The sequence below is a fragment of the Capra hircus genome, chromosome 4, assembly GCF_001704415.2.
Source record: "Capra hircus breed San Clemente chromosome 4, ASM170441v1, whole genome shotgun sequence".
In the NCBI taxonomy this organism is placed as follows: Eukaryota; Metazoa; Chordata; class Mammalia; order Artiodactyla; family Bovidae; genus Capra; species Capra hircus.
In genome coordinates, this window is record NC_030811.1 from 96,748,621 (window position 1) to 96,772,105 (window position 23,485).

General features: G+C 36.5%; 1 protein-coding gene across 1 annotated transcript in view; it reads left to right on the forward strand.

Moving 5' to 3' along the window:
* AGMO (alkylglycerol monooxygenase) overlaps positions 1-23,485 on the forward strand; it is a 395,051-nt gene that overhangs the window by 198,960 nt on the left and 172,606 nt on the right. Inside the window, exons 11-12 of the mRNA XM_005678988.3 lie at positions 6,934-7,016; positions 11,519-11,624. Coding sequence (XP_005679045.2) covers positions 6,934-7,016; positions 11,519-11,624 — 189 coding nt within the window. The remainder of the gene's footprint in view (positions 1-6,933; positions 7,017-11,518; positions 11,625-23,485) is intronic.

The following is a 23,485-nucleotide window of genomic DNA, read 5'->3' on the forward strand; positions in this document are numbered from 1 at the left end:
CACTTCCCAGTGAATCATGAGGTGGTTCATTCTGCTGGTGGCAACTTGTACTAGAGCTGGCCCTGCTGTGAGCCCTGCGCATTGTGGACTCTAGTTCTCTTTTAGCCTTGGAAAGTCTCCTCATATATGCAGGAGCTGATATACGAGACCTGATGGGCACCCTCTGCAGAAGAAGAGAGTCTGTCTATGCAGCTGTCTCCTCTTTGGTCCCATCTACCAAACAGCCCCTCCTGGCTCAGATGGTAAAGAATCTGCCTGCAGTGCAGGTGATAGTTTCAGTAGGGATCGGGAAGATTCCCTGGGGATTCAAGTTCTCTTGCCTGTAAAGTCCTATAGATAGAGGAGCCTGGAGGGCTGCAGTCCATGGGGTCGCAAAGAGTCAGACACGACTGAGCGACTAACTTTTTCTTCCAAACAATAGGCTCCTTGGGCTTCTCCAAAACCCCAGCTCTCTCTCCTCAAATCAGGAGGTCTACCAGGTCCCTCTGAGTTCCCTCTGGGCTGCAGCCTAGAAGCTCTCTCAAGGTAGTACCTGGGGCAATAGTTGGGGTTCATGTCTTTTGTATCCCATTTCCCTGGATTCGCTGATCTTTGTTGCCTAATATCCAGGGTCTTGAAAACGATTGCTTTGTTGATATATTGTTGATTTTGTTTTCAAGTGGAAGGGAAAATCCATCCTTGTTTCTCTATTTAGTTCAGTGCACTTTCATTTTTTCTTAACAGAGTAGAATCATAGCTTAATATATAATTGAAAATAATTATTCAAGTTATGTTACATTAAATTTTTTAAATAAAATTTTTGCTTTTACTTCTTACATGTTTTTGTAGAAAGTCACTAATTCCATATAAATTAATTGCTTCTTAAGTGTGCATCTGTTACACATTTTAGGCAGTATATTTTCACCTTTGATATATGTTTATTTTGCTTGCTTCTAGTTTGACATTATAGAAAATGTTCATTCTAATCGAATATCTTTATGTATACTTCAGTAGTAACCAAAAGTTCTAAAAATGTAGAAGAAAACAGTATGGTCAGTATTGATTTTTTAATAATAAAACAGGATTTTGTTTTGATATATATTATTTAGATTCATGTAGAATTACAAATTGCTTTATGGCATCACCTTGAGTTCTGCTCCTGTGTCTATGCTGCAATTCTGGGAAGCATCTTCAAGCCTTCAGGTTTCAGCTCAGGGTATCTAAAAGGATGAGGGTGAGATGGTTGAATGGCATCACCAACTCAATGGACAAGTGTCTGAGCAAACTTCGGCAGATAGTGAAGGATGGGGAGGGAAGCCAGGCATGTTGCAGCCCATGGGGTTGCAGAGGGTCAGACATGACTTAGTGACGGAACAACAACAACTTCAATCTAAAAAAGCCATTAGAGTCACGCGGATGATGAGGTAGCAGAGCAGGTATGCCTCCAACCAGATTTTCTCCCTTCACATCAGAGGTTACCGACATTTAAATATTAGGGAATTTTTTACCTTATTTTTACAGATGTTTGGGAAGATGAGCAGTCTGAATCAAAATAATGATTTTAGTAGACTTTTTCAGACACCTTACAGTGAAACTCCTAAAAATATACCACCGTGATATAATAAAATGAAGACATTTTGATCTCTTAATCCATAGGATTATGGAAAATATTATCAAATTATCTTTGACAATAAACTTCTAAAAAAGAATTTATATAGAGAATTACTATTATTTGAGGATGTAGTGTGTGGGTCTGATATCTCCCTTTGTGAGGTTTGTTGTGTGAGAAAATAAACAAGGTCATTGTGTTGATCACCAGAATTTTTCCATGAATGAGTAAGACATTGATATTTCCATTCAAGAAGAAAACGGCTTTCTTCCTTATATACCTATGGGCAAGGAAGGACTCTCACACTTTCATTAATTGTTAAAGCAACAAGCATGTAATTTTTGCATTCCTATGTAGTTAATGTTGCCTTATGAGTATTTTTTTTCTTATCTATTTAAAGTAGAAGGAAAGTAATGTTCTTCAGGCACAAATGCATGAATGGTGATTCCTATACCAGGAAACCTAAGGAAATAAGAGCTACCCAAACTGCTTGGGATTTGAAAGATAATTCTAATGGAGAAAAATTAATTCCTTGCCTCATAAGCTTTTTATAGTTCTGGACTTCCTCATTTTTGTGATAAAGACGTATTCAATGCTTAATTTACAATAATTCCATTTTAGCACTTGAGAGTGATATTCTACATGAAAGGTATACTAGCAGTAAATGGTGTGAAATGGTGGTAAGCCCAGTGAAAAATGAAATTGTTCTGTCATAAAAAAATTAACAAGCTTCATGTCATTTCATCTCTTGTTTAAAACACAGGAGCCTAAGTATTTACAGTGATCAAAGTCTATAAAGTCTATTCTGTTTTTTTGCTTTAGTGTAGCTGGATTATTGTCCAACCAGCAGGCATTAAAGCCGTATGGTTTCTGGGGCTGGAATTCTGACTTTCCTGCTCATTCTCGTAAACTCCTGTTTACCACAGTGTCTAGCAAAGGCTTAATACATGTTTATACAATGAATTTGTAGAAATCAGAGAATGTCTCCTACATTGGCAGGTGCGTTCTCTCCACTAGTGCCACCTGGGAAGCCCCAACAAAGGATACTATATGGAAAAATGTAAAAGTTCCATAGAAAAATGGACTCTTTAAGGAAACATGTGCTCTATATTGAATTCCTTTTTTGAGTAATCTGTTTCCTTTAAATTGGGTTTCCGGATGGTTTTGTTCTTTATGAAATTAACTATAGAAATATTAAAGCAGTCTATGTTTTAAATATTTAATACAAGCATTTAGTATATTAATATTAAATTGTTAATTTAAAAACTTAATTTTTTAATTTTAAGGAACTAATATTTTTATATTAAGTTAAATATTTAATGTTTTAATATTAAACTTTTAAGCCAGTTAGAATTATATTAAAGGTATGAATAATAAACACATATGTAAAATAGCCAATCATTTGGTCAGTCACTCAACAAACATACTATTGATGTTATATGGAAAATACAACAGAATAAAGTTATAGATCAATATGGAGAATTACTATTTTACATAGGGTGAACAAGGGTATGTGACAGTTACCTGAATGAAATAAAGGAATAAACCTTAAGGATCACTGGAGGAAGTCATTTTAAACCTAAGAAACTGTAGAAGAAATAGATTTGAGTGGAAAGTCTGTCATATACAAGGAAGAGCAGAATTTCTGATATAGCTCAAGAGTATAAGACAGAAGTTATTCAGGGGTGATATGATAATAGTGGGTATGTTGTACAGAGGCCAGAGTAAAGACTAAACATTATTCAGAGTGAGATTTGAAGCTTGTGGGGGATTTAGAATATAAGAATGATATAACATGACATGTTTTTGAAGAGATAACTCTGGCTACATACTCAGGGTGGGAAGCCAGGATAGGTGGACACCCAACTTAGAATTAGAGAGGCCAGTCAGAAGGGTGTTTTAATTGTGTGTATGAGCAAATGAAAAACTGGAGGTGCCAGCCCTCAAACAAAGAGAAGCAGGCAGAGTGTGGTATGGAAGAGGAACTCAAACACAGGGTTGTAATTGGGCTAAATTTCAGGTACTTAGAAGCCATTAGAGGCTTGACAAGGCAGGCAGATAGTCATATTAAACTGGTTTTCACACCAACACCATTAGCCAGGATGCAATTTACAGAGAGACGAGTTCTTTATCATTTTTTGGCTCAGGGATAATAAATTCCCTTACCAAAACAAAAAAATATATTTTGTCCTATCTCTTGATTTCCTATGATATTTGGAAGAGCTGATTGACTTTTTATTTGCGCTTCCTTATTATTATTAAGATTAGCTTGAGTGCTATTTGGAAAGTTAGTAAAGCCTAAATATAATAGCACTGATACTTATCATGACCATTAGTTGACTTCTTACTTTATGCCAAGCACTCTTCCAAACTCATATTTTATTTGAAATGTACTGAACACTTAACACAGCTTAGAAATGCTGAAAAATCTGGCCATGTTTACGTGGCTAATAGGTTCAAATAATTTCAAACCCTGCATTCTTTTAGAGCATTTAAAATCACGCTACAGGTGTGAGGCACAAATCATTTCTCCCTTCCACATGAATTTTTTCCTAAAAGATCAAAAAGAAGCAGTAATGATATGCTAAGTCGCGTCAGTCGTGTCCCACTCTTTGCGACCCTATGGACAGTAGCCTGCCAGGCTCCTCTGTCCATGGGATTTTCCAAGCAAGAATACTGGAGTGGGTTGCCATTTTCTTCTCCTATACACATATATATAGGAGAAGAATATATATATATTATGTACATATATATGTGTGTGTGTGTGTGTGTGTGTGTGTGTGTGTGTGTGTGTGTATTATTGTTTAGTCACTAAGTTGTATCCAACTCTTAAGACCCCATGGACTGTAGCTTGCCAGGCTCTTCTATCCGTGGGGTTTCCCAGCAAGAATACTGGAGTGGGTTGCCACTTCCTTCTTCAATAATGGTAATAAGAAGCATGTTTTTAGAAACAAAATATTCCCCTTAAGCCAACATTCCCTGGTTGCTCAGTGGTAAAGAATCTGCCTGCATTGCAGGAGACTCAGGAGACATGGGTTTGATTCCTGGGTCAGGAAGATCCCCTAGAGGAGGAAATGGCAACCCACTCCAGTATTCTTGTCTGGAAAATCCCATGGACAGAGGAGCCTGGTGGGCAACAGTCCACGGGGTTGCAAAGAATCAGACGTGACTGAGCATACATACACAATCTGTTCTTTGCTCAAGCACACCTCATTACTTCTACCATGGGGAAAATATTTTGCTTTACTGTCCCAGAGAAGCCACTGCTGAATGTCACACACCTAAATAGCATTTTCCTGCTCTCCAAGTCTCCACTCAAACATTGGAAAATTCACCAAATTCCCCATCCTATATCTGATATCCAGCACTGTATCCATTGTCCTAAGCATCCTGACACTTTTTATTCAGATCTTTGACAACTCAATTATCGTCTTGTACTGAATTATGGCTCTGGAGGGTTAAATTCCCTTGGCAATTCTGGATGCCATCCTAGCCATATGGAGAGTGACTTTGGGAGTGTTAGAAATTGTTCATGAGAGACGGGGCTGATCCAGAAGATGATATGGAACAGAGATACTGGGTGTGAGCCTCAGTGGCAATTGGCACCTTTTGTTTATAACTTTGGACAGATGTTGCTTAGTTGTGAAAGGGTATATTAGTTAATAATGACTTGACATTACCTCTAGTTAGGAAAAAGAAAAAAGACAAAGTGTTTGATCACTCTGTTAGCCAATGTAATACAACCTTTGGTGTTCTTATCAAACATCAATACTATCAGTGAGTAGGGAAGCCGTCCAGTGGCTGGCTGTGTATCCACCTCCTTGATTTTATTCATCTACTCTCAATCTGGAGCAGTAATCACCTGGCCCTTACACGAGTAACTTTAGTACAGACCTCTGCTTACAATCCCTTTAAGTGTGTTGCTCATATGGATTCTACCACCATCACACTTTGGGGTCAGTTAGGTCTATTTTGAATTTCAGAGGTATCATTTATTTCTGTGTGATGGAAAGTTACTTAATCTTTTAAGTCTCATTTCATTTGCTTTTTTGTATTCAAAGCTTATATAATACCTACTCTGCAAGTTTTCTGGGCATATAGAAAGAAGTAATCTGTATAAAACACATAGCATGGAAGCTGTAAAACAGTAGATGCTCAATAAACATAATTATTAAATTTTCACATTAAACAAAACATACAATTAATTTGTGATTATGACAGAGAGATATGTTGTTTTTGTTACTGACTCAAAAAAGGACTTTTGGCTTATAGGTAGGAATATATAGGTTTCATCAAAGTGTGAGTGGATATGTGTAATCTCTTTCATGTATGTGTTCACACTCAAACACATTCTTCTTTAAATATTGTCTTTATTAAAGGCAGCTTTGGATTTGAAACAACAAAGAGTTGGCTGATATTTAAAATAACCATTGAAAGGTGGTATTTATTCATAAAAGGTAAGGGATTTCTCCATACATGAGGATACAGGTGTTTCAAAGAATTATGAAAGTCAAAACTTTAAAGAATTATTACCAAGAACACTTTAAGCAAAGTATCATTCAGTTCAGTTCAGTTCAGTCGCTCAGTCCTGTCTGACTCTTTGTGACCCCATGAATCCCAGCATGCCAGGCCTCCCTGTCCATCACCAACTCCTGGAGTCCACCCAAACTCATGTCCATTGAGTCGGTGATTCCATCCATCCATCCATCCTCTCTCGCCCCCTTCTCCTCTTGCCCACAATCCCTCCCAGCATCAGGTCTTTCCAAAGAGTCAACTCTTCGCATGAGGTGGCCAAAGTATTGGAGTTTCAGCTTTAGCATCAGTCCTTCCAAAGAACACCCAGGACTGATCTCCTTTAGGAAGGACTGGTTGGACCTCCTTGCAGTCCAAGGGACTCTCAAGAGTCTTCTCCAACACCACAGTTCAAAAGCATCAATTCTTTGGTGCTCAGCTTTCTTCACAGTCCAACTCTCACATCCATACATGACCGCTGGAAAAACCATAGCCTTAATTAGATGGATCTTTGTTGGCAAAGTAATGTCTCTGCTTTTTAATATGCTATCTAAGTTGGTCATAACTTTCCTTCTAAGGAGTAAGTGTCTTTTAATTTCATGGCTGCAATCATTAGAATTGTCTAATTCATTCTCCAAGTGCCCTACAAGATAACTAAATGATATTAGGAAAACCAAAATATTCCTTGTATATTCAACCTTCTTGAAAAATGTCAGTAACAAGTGATGCAACAAAAATAAAATTGGGGCTGTTATTCCTGTCAGCTTTAAATTCTAATGCTCAGTTGGCTGACCTACCTAAAGAATCCATTGGTCTCTGTGTTTGTTTGACAGGTACTATCTCAGGTCACTCTCCTTCTGAGGGTTTGCTTCATTATCCTGACTTTGACCTCCATTGGATTTCTTTTGGATCAAAGGTAAAAAGTGAAATTCTTTCCTCTTATGTAACTTTGTAATGTGATTTTTAAAATATTTGTGAAAATTTAAAATTCAGCAAACATTTGTTATTAAAAGAGTAAAGCTGAAACTGCAAATTCACACTTTCATTTTAAATGTAACAGAGTAGTGGTTTGTCTGATTTTATATCAAGTGTTCATTATAAATCTAAGCCTTTTAGATGAAATTTAGGTTTTTCAAATATATTAAGAAAACCCATTAAATAAAATGATTAATTTGTCAAAACATACAGTATAACTCTGAGTACTAAATAAAATATAAAAAAGGTTTGAGTATTTTCCTTTGCTATTGAATAGTTCACAATATATGCCTAAATGTATGTATAGTTGTTTCTCGGTATCCATTGGAGGTTGGTTCCAGAACCTAGCCCCTCATACCAAAATTTGCAGATGCTCAAGTCCCTTATATAAACAGAACCTATGCATAGGCTCCCATAAATTTAAATCATCTTTAGATCACTTATAATACCTAATACAATGTATACTGTATTATAAATCAGTATAAATTGCTGTATATATGTATAAATGCTACATAAATAGTTGCTGGCAGTGGCAAATCCAAGTTTTCTGTTTTGAAACTTTCTGAAATTTTTTAAAAATATCTTTTCATCTTAGATTGGTTGAATCTGAGATGCAAAACCCATGATTATGGAGGGCCACCAGTGTTTTTAAAGTTTATGTTCTTACCCTCATACAGTACAGTATAAAAAATGTACTTATTTTGTTTGGCTTTTCATCCCTACTTTTCTATACTAGAAATAAAATACATACTGAGCCACAGGAAATAGAAAACTGAGTCAGAAGACAATCTGAAATGATAACCCAGATCCAAAGCATCAGGATCACATTTTAAGGATCAAAATTCTATTGTTTGCATATACTTACTAAAACGATCAATCAGCAATAGCAACAGTATACTGCTTTTTAATGAAGACTTTTTTATTTCCATGGATACAAATAAGTAAGCTGAATAGCAGGCTATAGATTTTATTGCAATAGATCCTAAGGTATAGTAAGTTATGGTATTCAGTTCAGTTCAGTTCAGTTCAGTTGCTCAGTCGTGTCTGACTCTTTGCAACCCCATGAACTGCAGCATGCCAGGCCTCCCTGTCCATCACCAACTCCTGGAGTTCACTCAAACTTATGTCCATCGAGTCGGTGATGCCATCCAGCCACCTCATCCTTTGTCGTCCCCTTTACTTCCTGCCCCAAATCCCTGCCTTTGGCCTTATTTAGGAATTTATTCTATGTCATGGTGGAAAGGAAGTGAAATATTGACAATTTTCCTTTGAAACTGAGAACCAGTTAGATATGTTTGTTATTTAATGTTGGGCTGGAAACTGTCAGTGGAGAAATGAAAGAGAAAGAAAGAAAAGGCATAGAGATTTGAAAGGAATTAATAAACTAATTAGAAAATTAATTTATATTAATTAATCTAGAATTCTGAGTAGTGAATTATTTATAAAATCCAAGGAATCTATAGGGAATGTATTCAAATTAATGGATGAATTTAAGAAAAGTTTTAAATAAATTGTCAACTATATTTTTATATACTAGAAAATATAAAAAGTTTATGCAAAAGATCAAATATACCAAATACCGAGAAAAAACAGTCCTAAAAAATGAGTAGTATATCTCTAAACCATACTACAAAACTACTGACTATTATGAAAAATAAAGAATTAAAAAATGGAGAGATACTATATTCATAGATTGGAGTACTCAGTTTTGTGAAGATTACAGTCACAGCAGTTAGTTTACATACTCAGTGCAATTTGGATTAAAATTATAAAAGTTTTCTTTCCTGTAGAATTTGACAGACTCTTTCTAAAATATATGTATATGGAAATGCAAAGGCCTAATAATAGCCAACACAGTCTTGAGATTTTTTTTTTATGGCAGGAGCTGAGCTACTGGCTATCAAGATGTATTATACATTTATAATAATTAAACATGTTTTATTGGCATAAAGGTTAGAACAGAGAATCTAGAAACAGATCTACGCGTATATAAAGAATTGATTTCTGACAAAGTCATCCCTGAAGAGCTATGGGAAAAGGAAAACGCTGTCTTTTCAGCACATGGTCTTAGAAAAATTGGATTTCCACATAGGAATAAGAAGAATAAACTTGACAAATAATTCACTCCATAAAAATTAATTCTGGTTTCAGGGGAATGTAGACTTTAAAGTGAGAGGAAAGTCAGTACAGATTCCAGCAGATAGCATAGTAATATATGTCTGTTACCTTGGAGTAGGTAAAAATATTGAATGGTCCACAACAATCCATAATATAGATAAAATTGGTGAATTAGGTTATAATAATATTATGAAAGTCAGTTCTTCAAAAATTAACCCTTCATAAGGCAGTAAAAAAATAAAATTTTGAGGTAGGAAAAGTTGTTTGCAATTTTTTTATAAACTTCAAAGATCTTATGTTAAAAATGTCTAAAATGAAAAGAATTGACACTATAAGCTGTGAAATGCTTATACTCTGCAGAAGGTGGTTTATATTGGGATACCTAATTTGAAGAATGTTTGTGTATTTCATTAAATTTGGCTGTTCAATCCCAGGTGTATACTAACCAATACACCCAAAGGCATATAAAAGAATGTTCAGAAAGCATTGTTCTTAATTAAAAAATGTGGCTAACAATCTAAATGTCCTTCCCGGGGTGAATGGATGTGTGAATATTGGTCTATTCACACAGCAGAATACTATGCACAAGTGAAGAATGAGCTGCTGCTATATGCAGAAATGTAGATGTATCTCACTAACAATACAGATTAAAAGATACTAATACCAAAAAAGTGCACATGATATAATTCCATTTACAAAAAATAGAAAAAAAGATAAAAGTAAAAAATAGTTTTTAGGAATTTATGCTAAATCAATAAAAATGTAAATAAAAAGGTAGGAGATGGTATGAGTAGCATAAACGGTAAACAACAGGTAGTGATTCTTTCTGCAACAGAGGGAGGGCGGAACACTGAAGAGGTGAGATGTGCCTAGGGGTGCTGATATTGAGTGGTGTTCATATGGTTGTTTATTTGTTGAAAGTCATTGGGCTGTATATTTCTGTTTTGTGTGCTTCTTCCTATGTATGTTTTAATTCTCAATATAAAAGGCCATAGAACACAATTAATAAAAATAAATTTTTTTAATAGAAATTTTATTTTCTGTTTTATCATTGAAAATTACCCAAATATCAATTAGAAAATAGTTTACAGTGATGATACAAAATTATTTTACAAAGGGAAAAATTTCGTAACTTTTTGCACATTCACAAAACTCATACTGCTGCTGCTGCTGAGTCGCTTCAGTCGTGCCCGACTCAGAGCGACCCCATCGACGGCAGCCCACCAGGCTCCCCCGTCCCTGGGATTCTCCAGGCAAGAACACTGGAGTGGGTTGCCATTTCCTTTTCCAATGCATGAAAGGGAAAAGTTAAAGTAAAGTTATTCAGTCGTGTCCAACTTTTCGCGACCCCATGGACTGCAGCCTACCAGGCTCCTCTGTCCATGGGATTCTCCAGGCAAGAGTACTGGAGTGGGTTGCCAGTGCCTTCTCCGAAAAATCATACTACTATATTCTAAATTACTAAATAAAATATAGCTATATTATAATGATATTAGTTCAATAATATTTTATTAGAAAATGTACCTGTCATAAAAATACCATTTGCCTTTTATGAAAATATTTAATTATACAAGAAGTGTTGGTTGAATTCATTGTGAAGCCTATTTGAATCTGATAAAGCAGCTGTTCACTACTGCTATTATAAGGTAATTTATAAATGCCTATGTATGACCCTCAACTTTATTTTAAATACACATACCTATTTTATGCATGTCATAATTTGAGTTTCAAGAATTCTGTATTATTCTGTATTATAAAGAAAACATTCATCACAAAATTATTGACAAAGATTTACATTCATGCTACCTATAATATCAGAATTAACATATTATCATGTTCCCAATATTTCACTATTCAAGCATTCATTATTTTAGACTAGTTAACTATATCAGCCCTCCTAAGTAGTCATTTATTAAATGAATGAAATATTAAGATATTGGGTGAGTGAGGGGAGTCTAGTCTCTAAACCCTAGAAATTTAGTTGTCTGATATTTTATTTGTTAGTTGAAAATGTTTCACCCCAATTCATCAATGCTCAAACTAAGTAATACATTGATCAATAATAGATTTTCTTTAAAAAGATGCATTTTGTGTCTTAGTTTAATGCCTGTTTACAAATAGCTTCAGAGGTACATACTCCTCGAGTATATTAAAACACTAGGGGTTTATTGAAAATGAAAACAAGTTATTATTAAAATAATCAGTGAATTATTAACAATTTATAGTTATGAAAATAAATATATTAATAAACCAATACATTTTATTATATAACAGGAAAATAAAGAACATTCAAAAGTAATGCATGTAAATGACATTTTATTTCAGACCTAAGGCAGCTGTTCTGGAAACTTTCCGTTGCTTGGTGTTCCTAATGCTCTGTAGATCAGGTCATCTGAAACCTTGCATCTCTTCTTTGTCATTTGCTTTTGAGGTAAGATATTTGCTTTAGACAGCTGTAGCAAGATTAAAAATTGGTTGCATATTTAACTCATCCATTCAACAATGTTTTTGTCTATTTATTCTGTGACTATTACATGTGGGAGATTTTTACCCATTCACTTATAGTACTTACTTGTTGTGTTCCCTTGAGCTAGTTAATATTGTTGAGTCTTAGTTGTTTGTTCTCTAAATTTGGATTAATATCATTAACCTTCATAAAACAGTTGGACAAATTGCATCGCATGATGTTTATAAAGAAATTAGGCCATATAGTTTTTTCTCAACAAGTAGTAAAAGTGATTTTTACAAAAAAGTTCTTGGCGGAGACTGTACCATTTGAGACTTTTCTTTTTAGGCTCTTAAGTAAAAATTGTGATTGAGATATTTTGTCCCAAAAAAAAAGAGACATTTTGTCAAGTACCTGCAAATTAATAATTCTTTAGAAATTAAATCATTAATGTCATTGAGATCTTTCTACAACTGAAAATATGTTTAATTTGACCTTGTGTTGTTAGGAATAAAACTTGTCTTCTAAGAACTACATAGAAACTTTGAATACATATTTATGACTTCAGATCTTAGATGTCTGTTTAAAATATTATTTTTATCACTAATGCTTTAATGGACAAGGTTTTAGTCTTTTAAATTTAAGGTTATATCGTTTAACTTTGGTGCTAAGAAACCTGCCAACATCCCTGGAATGTGCATTGTGTAACCTTATTTAAGCATAAAACATAAACGCTAACATTTTCTCCAATGTTAATGGAAAAATTGAAGTAGACACTTTCATAACTGAGTAAAAGTTATGAGTTGGGACTGACTGTTTGGAAGAGAATTCAGTGATATGTGTCAAATTGCAAATAGTCTTACCCTTTGATCCAACTTCACTCCTAGGAATTTATGCTACACAAATGATATATGTGTGTGAATTAATGTATATGAGATATTAGTCATGTAATGGAATGCTGAAAACAGTCATTAACAATCATTAATGTCCTATTAAGCCATTAATAGGAAACTGCTTAAAAATTATGGTTAACATAATGAAGAAGAATATGCATTTAGCAGAGGAAACAGGGAAGTCTTCAATACCAGTATGGAGCATTTATTAAAAATGCATATATATTTGAGCTTGCTCCATCATAGGGATGGCCTTCCCTACTGGCTAAGCAGTAAGGAATCTGTCTGCAGTGCAAGAGATGGAGGTTTGATCTCTGAGTCAGGAAGATCCCATGGAGAAGAAAATGGCAACCCGCTCCAGTATTCTTGCCTGGGAAATCCCATGGACAGAGGAGCCTGGAGGGCTACAGTCCATGGGGTGGCAGAGTCGGACATGACTTAGCAACTAAACAACAATAACAACAGGTGTGTGTGTGTGTGTGTGTGTGTGTGTGTAAATATATATATATAAAATGGAGAGAGAGAAAAGAAAGAGAGAGAGAATAAGACATGATACAGGAGAGTCTGTGAAATATGTGAAGTGTGCTACCATACAAAGCACATTGTATAAAAATGAGGAAGGGGAGTAATATGCATATAAATATTTTTGTATGTTTGCAAATATTTCCAGAAATATAGTCAAGATTCTAATAAATGGTTGCCTGTGGGAAAGTGAACTGTGTGGCTCGAAGAAAGGACTAGAGGAAAGACTATTCATTAAGCTAATATTTTTGGTACCTTAAACTTTATGAACCATGTAAATATAATTCTATTTCTAAAAGTATCTGAATTAAAAATGATGAAGCATTAAATCTTAGAATTGGTATATTGGATATCATCTAATCTATGTATTTAAGTAGGCATTAAATAAAATTTATACATCTACATATATTTTATTTCTTGAGGTTACAACCCAAGATTGAAATGAAAAAGCATAAACTGTACATGTTTAATGAAGTTTAGAAATATAAATGCCAAAAAAACTTAAAATCTAAAATCATAGCGTTTTCACATTCTGTAGAAGGGAAGATATTCTAATTGTAGGGATGAAGCAGAGTAATTCCACTTAATAAACCTACTCTTGGGTATATTGTGATAGTTTATCTTAAATGCTCCAAAACAATGAGAGAACATAGGTTCTTAAGTTATCCATGTTGTAAATGTGAAAATATATGATTACAAAAACACTGGGTTTTTGATGGTGGGATGGTGAAGGATCCAACTTTTGACTGGGATGAAATCTAGGGTTGAAATGCTGTCTCTTTACGTAAGTTAGTCAGTAGGTGAAAGTGAATGTTAAGACTTGAGCCACATTGTCTAAATTTGATTCCTGGCTCAGGAACTTACTGGCTGTGTGTCCCTGCAGTTACTTGATCACTTAAAGATTCTTAGCCTTAACTTCCTCATCTGTAAAGGGAGAAACTAATAATGTCTATCAAATAGGGTTTTGAGAATTAAATGTGACAATCTATGTAAGAAATTTAGTACAGTGCTTAACACATAGTATGTGCTTAATAAATGTACAGCGCAGTTCAGTTCAGTCACTCAGTCGTGTCTGACTCTGCAAAGCCGTGGACTGCAGTACACCAGGCCTCCCTGTCCATCACCAACTCCTGGAATTTACTCAAATTAATGTCCATCGTGTCGGTGATGCCATCCAGCCATCTCATCCTCTGTCGTCCCCTTTTCCTCCTGCCCTCAATCTTTCTCAGCATCAGGGTCTTTTCCAGTGAGCCAGTTTTTTACATCACTTGGATGTATTGGAGTTTCAGCTTCAGCATCAGTCCTTCTAATGAATATTCAGGACTGATTTCATTTAGGATGTAGCGGTTGGATCTCCTTGCAGTCCAAGGGACTCTCAAGAGTCTTCTCCAACCCCACAGTTCAAAAGCATCAATTCTTCTGCATTCAGCTTTCTTTATAGTCCAACTCTCACACCCATACATGACTACTGGAAAAACCGTAGCTTTGACTAGACGAACCTTTGCTGCTAAAGTAATGTCTCTGCTTTAAACATGCTAATGTTAGGCTCTGATATTATTATTTTATATAAACTTAAGGATCCCTTGAAATAATTCTTTGGCTTGTCACAAGATCCGAAATCAAGTTTTGGGAACAACTGACATGGGGTTGAGAAGAAGCAACAATGTTGACCATAAAATTATGGTTATTAATTCTTAGCTTGATACTCACTTTGTTGGACACTGGATTTTGTGCCTCAGATCATTTACCTATAAGATAGGTTTCATGAGAACTAATGTGCATGGAACTTATACTATGTTCTAAACAGCATATTTGCATTATTCCATTTAGTCCTCATATCAAACTCATGATTTGGTAACTATTATTTATTTTTATAATGGCAAATGGAGTAACAGGTTGACTCACTGTTTGAATTCACATAGGTAGTATGCAAAAAGGCAGGACACAACACAGGCAGTCTGACACCACAGCTCTTGACCACTGAGCAATGCTTTCTTCTGTGTATTGACAGCAGTACTCAGCTACCTGAAGGGGTTTAGATGAAATTTCAGATGCAATGTAGCAAAAGTACCTTGAAAAATGTGGAGAGCTAAAAAGTCTTATTGATTTAACTGCAAAGTTTTGAAAAGACTCATAGTGTGAAAAATTTGCCTCTGAATTATCTTTGGTTTATGATTCAGGGAAGGGAAGACCATGGCAAAATATTTCCAGAAAGGCACACACCTGGCCACTTCTTCAAGAGCAGGTATTGCCTGTGATTTGCCACTAAAACATGTCCTTAAAGTGGTGTAATAATGATATCTACACCATGTGGCTTGGTGGAAAAATTGAATGACACAAAGAACATAGGAAGCACTTGATATGTTTTAGTTATCATTATTCATATTGCTGTTATTATTGTTATAAAAAGTATTTGCACTACTGGTATCATCATTAAAATATATATTGAACCACTGAATTTCCAAGATTAAACCTGAATAAGTCTTCTGTGACTAGAGGTCAATAACTAGATGGTAAAGACTAGACAAGTATTTTATTACCAACTTTTTGTACCTGGGGAGCCTTTTTAAAGTTCAAAAAATTAGAAACAGTTAGCAATTCTTATTTCTTAACTGTGAATTTCAAATTTGTGTTTTCCTCACACTTTTGTATCTTAGAAATTTATGTACATCTTTGCCATTTATCAGAGTTTTACTAAACCAGTTCTTTCCACCCACAAGCTGTACAAAAACCTAATGCATGGCCTTAGTAACTCCATTCATTATAAATTAGGAATGAGTGACAGGAGTGATTATCCTACAAGGACACAGTGTTCTCGTCAATTTTCCTTGAATCTATCACTAGAATAACTGACACTGAAGTAATTAATCCTCTCTTTCTTTTATAAATCAATGTTGTATATGTTGGCAACATCAGCTAGTAGCCCTATGACTTCTATATTTGTCTCAAGGACTGGTGGCAGGTTGTTATATTGCTTTATTATGTAAGCCAAATTTCATAGGTGTGCATGACAACAGTTCTATACTAAACAGGCATACTGCCGGCCACACTTACAGCTAAAAACTCATGTACACAAGCATACACAGACTGGAGAATTGGCCTTAAATTATTTTTCACTTAGATTGTAAAAGAGCTCTTAGGTAATTGCAAGTGAGAAATACAGAGTAAAATTTGAATCTGATCCTGTGAGTACCTATGGAAGTTTTTGTCCTCTTTAGCTTGGATCCACAGAACATTAAGTAAGGGTGTGGTTCTCTTGGTATTTATAAATAAAATTTACTGCTATACCAGTACACAGTTGTCTATCTGGTTTGTGCAACAGTGAGTCTGTGCCCTTGTACATTTCTCTTTGGATAGATCAATAAGTATATTGACTGACTCACATAATTTTTTTCTTCAAAACTTGCTGTATTATGGATACGAAATTTGACATGAAAGCAATCCCTTCATTCTTTTCATCCCTCATTTATAACTCACATAAGCACACACATTTTTCTTTTCTGTTGACTCAGGTATAATTTGTTGTAAAATCACCTGTGGATTTGTGATAAATTGTATCAGTAGGCTTAAAGGTGTCTAACCTTATAGACACTTACAGAGAAGATAGAAAAGTGAAAGATAAGTAGATATTTTGATAACTATATAGGTATATAAGATAATGAGAAATACTTGTTTGCATATATTTTGATACTATGTATATTTTGTTTCATTAACTTTTTATTTAATTAAGGAGATAGTTTCAGTTCAGTTCAGTTCAGTTGCTCAGTCATGTCTGAATCTTTGTGACCCCATGAATCGCAGCACGCCAGGCCTCCCTGTCCATCACCAACTCCTGGACTTCACTCAAATTCATGTCCATCGAGTCAGTGATGCCATCCAGCCATCTCATCCTCTGTCGTCCCCTTTTCCTCCTGCTCCCAATCCCTCCCAGCATCAGAGTCTTCTCCAATGAGTCAACTCTTTGCATGAGGTGGCCAAAGTATTGGAGTTTCAGCTTCAGCATCATTCCTTCCAAAGAAATCCCAGGGCTGATCTCCTTCAGAATGGACTGGTTGGATCTCCTTGCAGTCCAAGGGACTCTTAAGAATCTTCTCCAACACCACAGTTCAAAAGCATCAATTCTTTGGCGCTCAGCTTTCTTCACAGTCCAACTCTCACATCCATACATGACCACAGGAAAAACCATAGCCTTGACTAAATGGACCTTTGTTGGCAAAGTGATGTCTCTGCTTTTCAACATGCTATCTAGATTGGTCATAACTTTCCTTCCAAGGAGTAAGCATCTTTTAATTTCATGGGTGCAATCATCATCTGCCGTGATTTTGGAGCCCCCCAAAATAAAGTCTGACACTATTTCCACTGTTTCCCCATCTCCTTCCCATGAAGTGATGGGACCAGATGCTATGATCTTTGTTTTCTGAATGTTGAGCTTTAAGCCAACTTTTTCACTCTCCTCTTTGTCTTTCATCAAGTGGCTGTTTAGTTCCTCTTCAATTTCTGCCATAAGGGTGGTGTCATCTGCGTATCTGAAGTTATTGATGTTTCTCCTGGCAATCTTGATTCCAGCTTGTGCTTCTTCCAGTCTAGCGTTTCTCATAATGTACTCTGCATATAAGTTAAATAAGCAGGGTAACAATCTATAGCCTTGACATACTCCTTTTCCTATTTGGAACCAGTCTGTTGTCCCATGTCCAGTTCTAACTGTTGCTTCCTGACCTGCATATAGGTTTCTCAAGAGGCAGGTCAGGTGGTCTGGTATTCCCATCTCTTTCAGAATTTTCCACAGTGTATCGTGATCCACATAGTCAAAGGCTTTGGCATAGTCAATGAAGCAGAAATAGATGATTTTCTGGAACTCTCTTGCTTTTTCCATGATCCAGCGGATGTTGGCAATTTGATCTCTGGTTCCTCTGCCTTTTCTAAAACCAGCTTGAACATCTGGAAGTTCACGGTTCACGTATTGCTGAAGCCTGGCTTGGAGAATTTTTTTTTTTAATTTTTTTTTTTTACTTGATTTTGCTTTACAATACTGTATTGGTTTTGCCATACATTGACATGAATCTGCCACGGGTGTACATGAGTTCCCAATCCTGAACCCCCCTCCCACCTGCCACCCCATATCATCTCTCTGGATCTTCCCCGTGCACCAGGCCCAAGCATCGTGTATCCTGTATCGAACATAGACTGGCGATTCGTTTCTTACATGATAGTATACATGTTTCAGTGCCATTCTGGCTTGGAGAATTTTGAGCATGACTTTACTAGCGTGTGAGATGAGTGCAATTGTGCGGTAGTTTGAGCATTGGAGATAGCTTAGAATACTGGGGGAAAAAAAAAACATTGATTTTGAAGTCACACAAATCTAAGTGCCATCTCCAACTCTGCCAATTGGTTTTATGACCCTGAGTGATTATCTAAAATAAACACACCTTAATTCTCTCCATGAAAAAGGAGAATAAAAAACATATGAAAGTTTATTTTTATATTCAAAGGAGTAAGAAGATAGTCTGTAAAACCTACCATAATATCTGGCATGTAAGTAATAATTGTATCAACTTATCTATATAATATACCCATACAAACTACATACATACATTTAAAATAATATTTTGAGGACTACATCACTTAAAGCAATGAAAACATGAACCTGAGAATATCTGCTTATTAGTTGATCCCAAAAGGACATGCCATGTCTATACATTTAGACCTCAAAATTTTTTAAAATCTGATTTACACTTTTTGTTGAAGTCATTAAGATGGAAGCATATCACTGTAAAAAATGTTACTGGCTCAGTCATGTTTGACTCTCTGCAACCCCATGGACTGTAGCCTCGTTTATGGAATTCTCCAGGCAAGAATATTGGACTAGGTAGCCATTCTCTTCTCCAGAGGATATTTATGGCACAGGGACAGACCTGGAGCAGATTCTTTACCGTCTGAGCCACCAGGGAAGCCCCATCATTTTAAAATGGTAAACAAACTTGTATCTGCTGAAGATGCACACAAGAGGTGGGCAGGATTTGAACAAGCAGAGGGGAAGGTGAAGAGCACTTGACTGGCTGAAGGGAGATTACAGGGAAAGGTCTGGGGGCAAGGGTGACCATGAATGGTCTGAGTGGTGAGATGAACCTAGTAAGAAAAGCCCAGATAAATAAATCCTTGCAGAATACAGAACCAGCTTGCCTAATGCTCTAAGTGACAAAAGGAAACATTTATTCAGTACTCCCTGATTGCCTCGGCCGGGCAAAAGCACAGCAAAAGCCTTGTCTGTGTGGAGCTTGATTTTAATAAGTGTAGTGTTAATTTTTGATTTCTGGAAAAACTTACCACAAATTTAATCACTTAATACTAAACACATTCACTGTCTAACAGTTTCCAGAGATTGGGAGGTCAGGCACTGTTTAAACTTCATGCTCATCTCTCTGCTTTGGGTCTCAAAAGGCTGCATTGCAGGTGTTGGCTAGATAGGATTTTCATCTTGGGATTTAACTATGGAAAAATCCACTTCCAGCTCTCTCAGGTTGTTGACAGAATTCATTGCTTTGCACTCATATGACTTGGGGCCTCACTTTCTGGGGCTTTTGACTGGAGGCTGCCCTTGAGGTCCCCGAGGCCGCCTGTGGGTCCTGGCCATGTGGGCTTCCTCCACATGATGGTCTACTTCATCAGGCTCCAAGGAGAAACTCTCCCTTTGGGGAAGGCTCAGACCCTCTTTTAAAGGCTTTCACCTGTTACAGCCGGGCTCATCCAGGATCAGTTCAGTTCAGTCGCCCAGTCTTGTCCGATTCTTTGCGACCCCATGGACTGCAGCGCGCCAGCCTTCCCTGTCCATCAGCAACTCCTGGAGCTTACTCAAACTCATGTCCATTGTGTTGGGGATGCCATCCAACCATCTCATCCTCTGTTGGATGAGATCCAACCTTCTCCTCCTGCCTTCAATAGTTCCTAGCATCAGGGTCTTTTCCAATGAGTCGGTTCTTCGCTTCAGGTGGCCAAAGGATTGGAGTTTCAGCTTCAGCATCAGTCTTTCCAATGAATATTCAGGACTGATTTCCTTTAGGATGGACTGGTTGGATCTCCTGGCAGTCCAAGGGACTCTCAAGAGTCTTCTCCAACACCACAGTTCAAAAGCATCAATTTCTTAGGCGCTCAGCTTTATTTATAGTCCAAGTCTCACATCCATACGTGACAACTGGAAAAACCAGAGCTTTGACTAGATAGACCTTTGTTGGTAAAGTAATGTCTCTGCTTTTTAATATGCTGTCTATGTTGGTCATAGCTTTTCTTTTAAGGAGGAAAGGTCTTTTGATTTTATGGCTGCAGTCACCATCATCAGTGATTCTGGAGCCTCCAAAAATATTTCCACTACTTTCCTTCTTGCTTGCTGAATTCCAGGCGTGTGCAGTGCTCTAGGAATGTGCTCACTCTACCGTGTCTTGAAACTTTGCCCTTGATTTTTCCTTTACCTTTTCTTTCCCAGGAATCCACCTGGCCTTCCCCTCGTATCAGGTCTGAACTGAAATTCCACCAGCCTTCCTTGGGCACCATTTTTTTTTGTTATTTTCTAATTCTGCCTCCTCTGCTCCTGACTTGTTTTTCACTCTAGTATTTATCATTATCTAATGGGAAACAGTGGAAACAGTGTCCAACTTTATTTTTTGGGGCTCCAAAATCACTGCAGATGGTGACAGCAGCCATGAAATTAAAAGAGGCTTACTCCTTGGAAGAAAAGTTATGACCAACCTAGATAGCATATTCAAAAGCAGAGTACTTTTCCGACTAAGGTCCATCTAGTCAAGGCTATGGTTTTTCCAGTAGTCATGTATGGATGTGAGAGTTGGACTGTGAAGAAGGCTGAGTGCCGAAGAATTGATGCTTTTGAACTGTGGTGTTGGAGACGACTCTTGAGAGTCCCTTGGAATGCAAGGATATCCAACCAGTCCATCCTGAAGGAGATCAGCCCTGGGATTTCTTTGGCAGGAAGGATGCTAAAGCTGAAACTCCAGTACTTTGGCCACCTCATGGGAAGAGTTGACTCACTGGAAAAGACTTTGATGCTGGGAGAGATTGGGGGCAAGAGGAGAAGGGAACGACAGAGGATGAGATGGCTGGATGGCATCACTGACTCGATGGATGTGAGTCTGAGTGAACTCCGGGAGATAGTGATGGACAGGGAGGCCTGGCGTGCTGCGATTCATGGGGTTGCAAAAAGTCAGACATGACTAAGCGACTGAACTGAACTGAATATATATATATATATATATGTTTTATAAATATATATATTTATAAAATTCAGCAAACAGGAAGGAAAATAGTGGAAATATATATATTTAAACATATAAATGTGTATAATATTCACACACACACACACGCACACGCACACACACACACACACACACACGCACACACGTATATATGTCTGAGTTGCTGTCTGTACCTTCTCTAGCTGTGACACTCAGAACCTTGAGTGGCCCCATGATCCCCACCACTGCTGTTTATGACCTGTCAGCCTGTGTACCCCAGAATGTGGGTGAGACTTATGGATGCTTCTGACCAATAGAATATGGTCAAGACAATATAGTCAAGACTCTTTAACACCTATTTATTGATTCAGTAACTATTGAGTGGACACTCACATTCCCTACTTGGTAGCTGTTACTCACCAAAATGGAGGAGAGCAAGTTGCTGGACTTTTCACCTGACATAGAATTCTGAATTTTGAGTGACTTCAAATGACAAGTCATAGGTAGTCAGAAGTCCCTTGTTACCCAAATGGTTGATTAAAATACATGCGTAGAAAGTGCAGAGAGGCTTGGCAGTTCTTGGTATCACATACATAGGTCTTCCTTCCTTCTTTTTTTTATTTTTTTATTTTTATTTATTTATTTATTTTTTTTTTAAATTTTTTTATTTTTTTTAAATTTTAAAATCTTTATTCAACCTTCTTTGGTGTTTAAGTTGCCCATTACTATATAAAAAAGAACCCCAAACTTAATGGCTTAAAATGATGAAGATTTATTATTTCTCACAGTTCTGTGGTATTTCCATTGCTGCTTTAAGGTAAACTCATTTATCAGATTATATTCAGCTTAGAGGTCAGCTGTGCTGGACATACAAAAGGGTCACATGAGGGGGCTCCATTTTGGCTGTTAGTGGGAACACCTTTATTTTCACTCCATGAGACCTCTCACTCTCTAGTAAACCAGACCAGGTTTTTAACGTGGCAGTTTCAGGTTCATGACAATGGAATCTGCCACACTTCTTGGAGCCAAGGCTCTGAAACTCAAAAAGTGTCAGTCCTGCCATATTCCATTGGTCAAAGAACATCACCAGGCCAGTCACTGTTCAAGGAGTGGAAAAGTAGACTCCATCTCTTGATTAGAAGAATAGTCAATTATAAAAGAGTGTGCCAGTCTACCACACATGGATTTTATATTATTTAGGTTTATCTCACATTGATGATTAGTTTATCACAGGACATAGACATGTTTGTCTGGAGACATCTTAGTTGATTTTTTTCAGCTATACACCTGGCCTCATAATGAATATAAAGAATAGACTGCACCCAACGTTTAATCATGAAATACATACTAGTCTACCATAAACTTAACTTATGGATTTAAGGGGGGAAATAACACACATGCATACACACACACTGACTTATGAACATTCATAGTATACAGTTTTGACTAATCTGTTTTAATATTATTCAAGCCTCAAATATTTTATCAACTATGCAGAGTTTGCATTTGTGAATTATAGCTCTGTTTAAAATAATACTTTCTTCATATCAACTCATAACTTTTTCCATTATATAGTATTTATTATACACTAAATCATATAAAGTAATTTTTAAAAGACAATAAAATTAAAGCCACCCACCTTAAAACTAAATGTTACAATACCAGTGAGGTATTATTAACACCATGACCTGCTACCTGGGCGATCCTGCTCTATTTCACACTCCCACACATACTGCCATTGTTCTGTATGGTGCGTTTACATTGCCATGCTTTTTTCTAAACAAACCCCAATTTTTCCATATATTCTTGAACTTATCACTAAACAATATTTAATTTATTTTAAAGCTTTTTGAGTATAATACAATGATACCATATTATACATAGTTTCCTGCAATTTCCTTTAATTTACTGAATATCTTCTTTCTAAAATGTATCCTTTTAGTTGCATGTGGTTGTAGATTCTATACATGTTATATAACTGTATCCAGTATCCATTCTCCAATGTTTGCTTCCAGCTTTTACAATGCTACAGTGAAAATCCATGCACACATCTAGTGAACGTGAAATATATATGGTTTCTCTAGGGTTATACAGCTGGATATGGAATTGCTGGATTATAGGAAATGTAGCCTGATTGCATTCTTCAGTTCAGTTCAGTTCAGTCGCTCAGTCGTGTCTGACTCTTTGC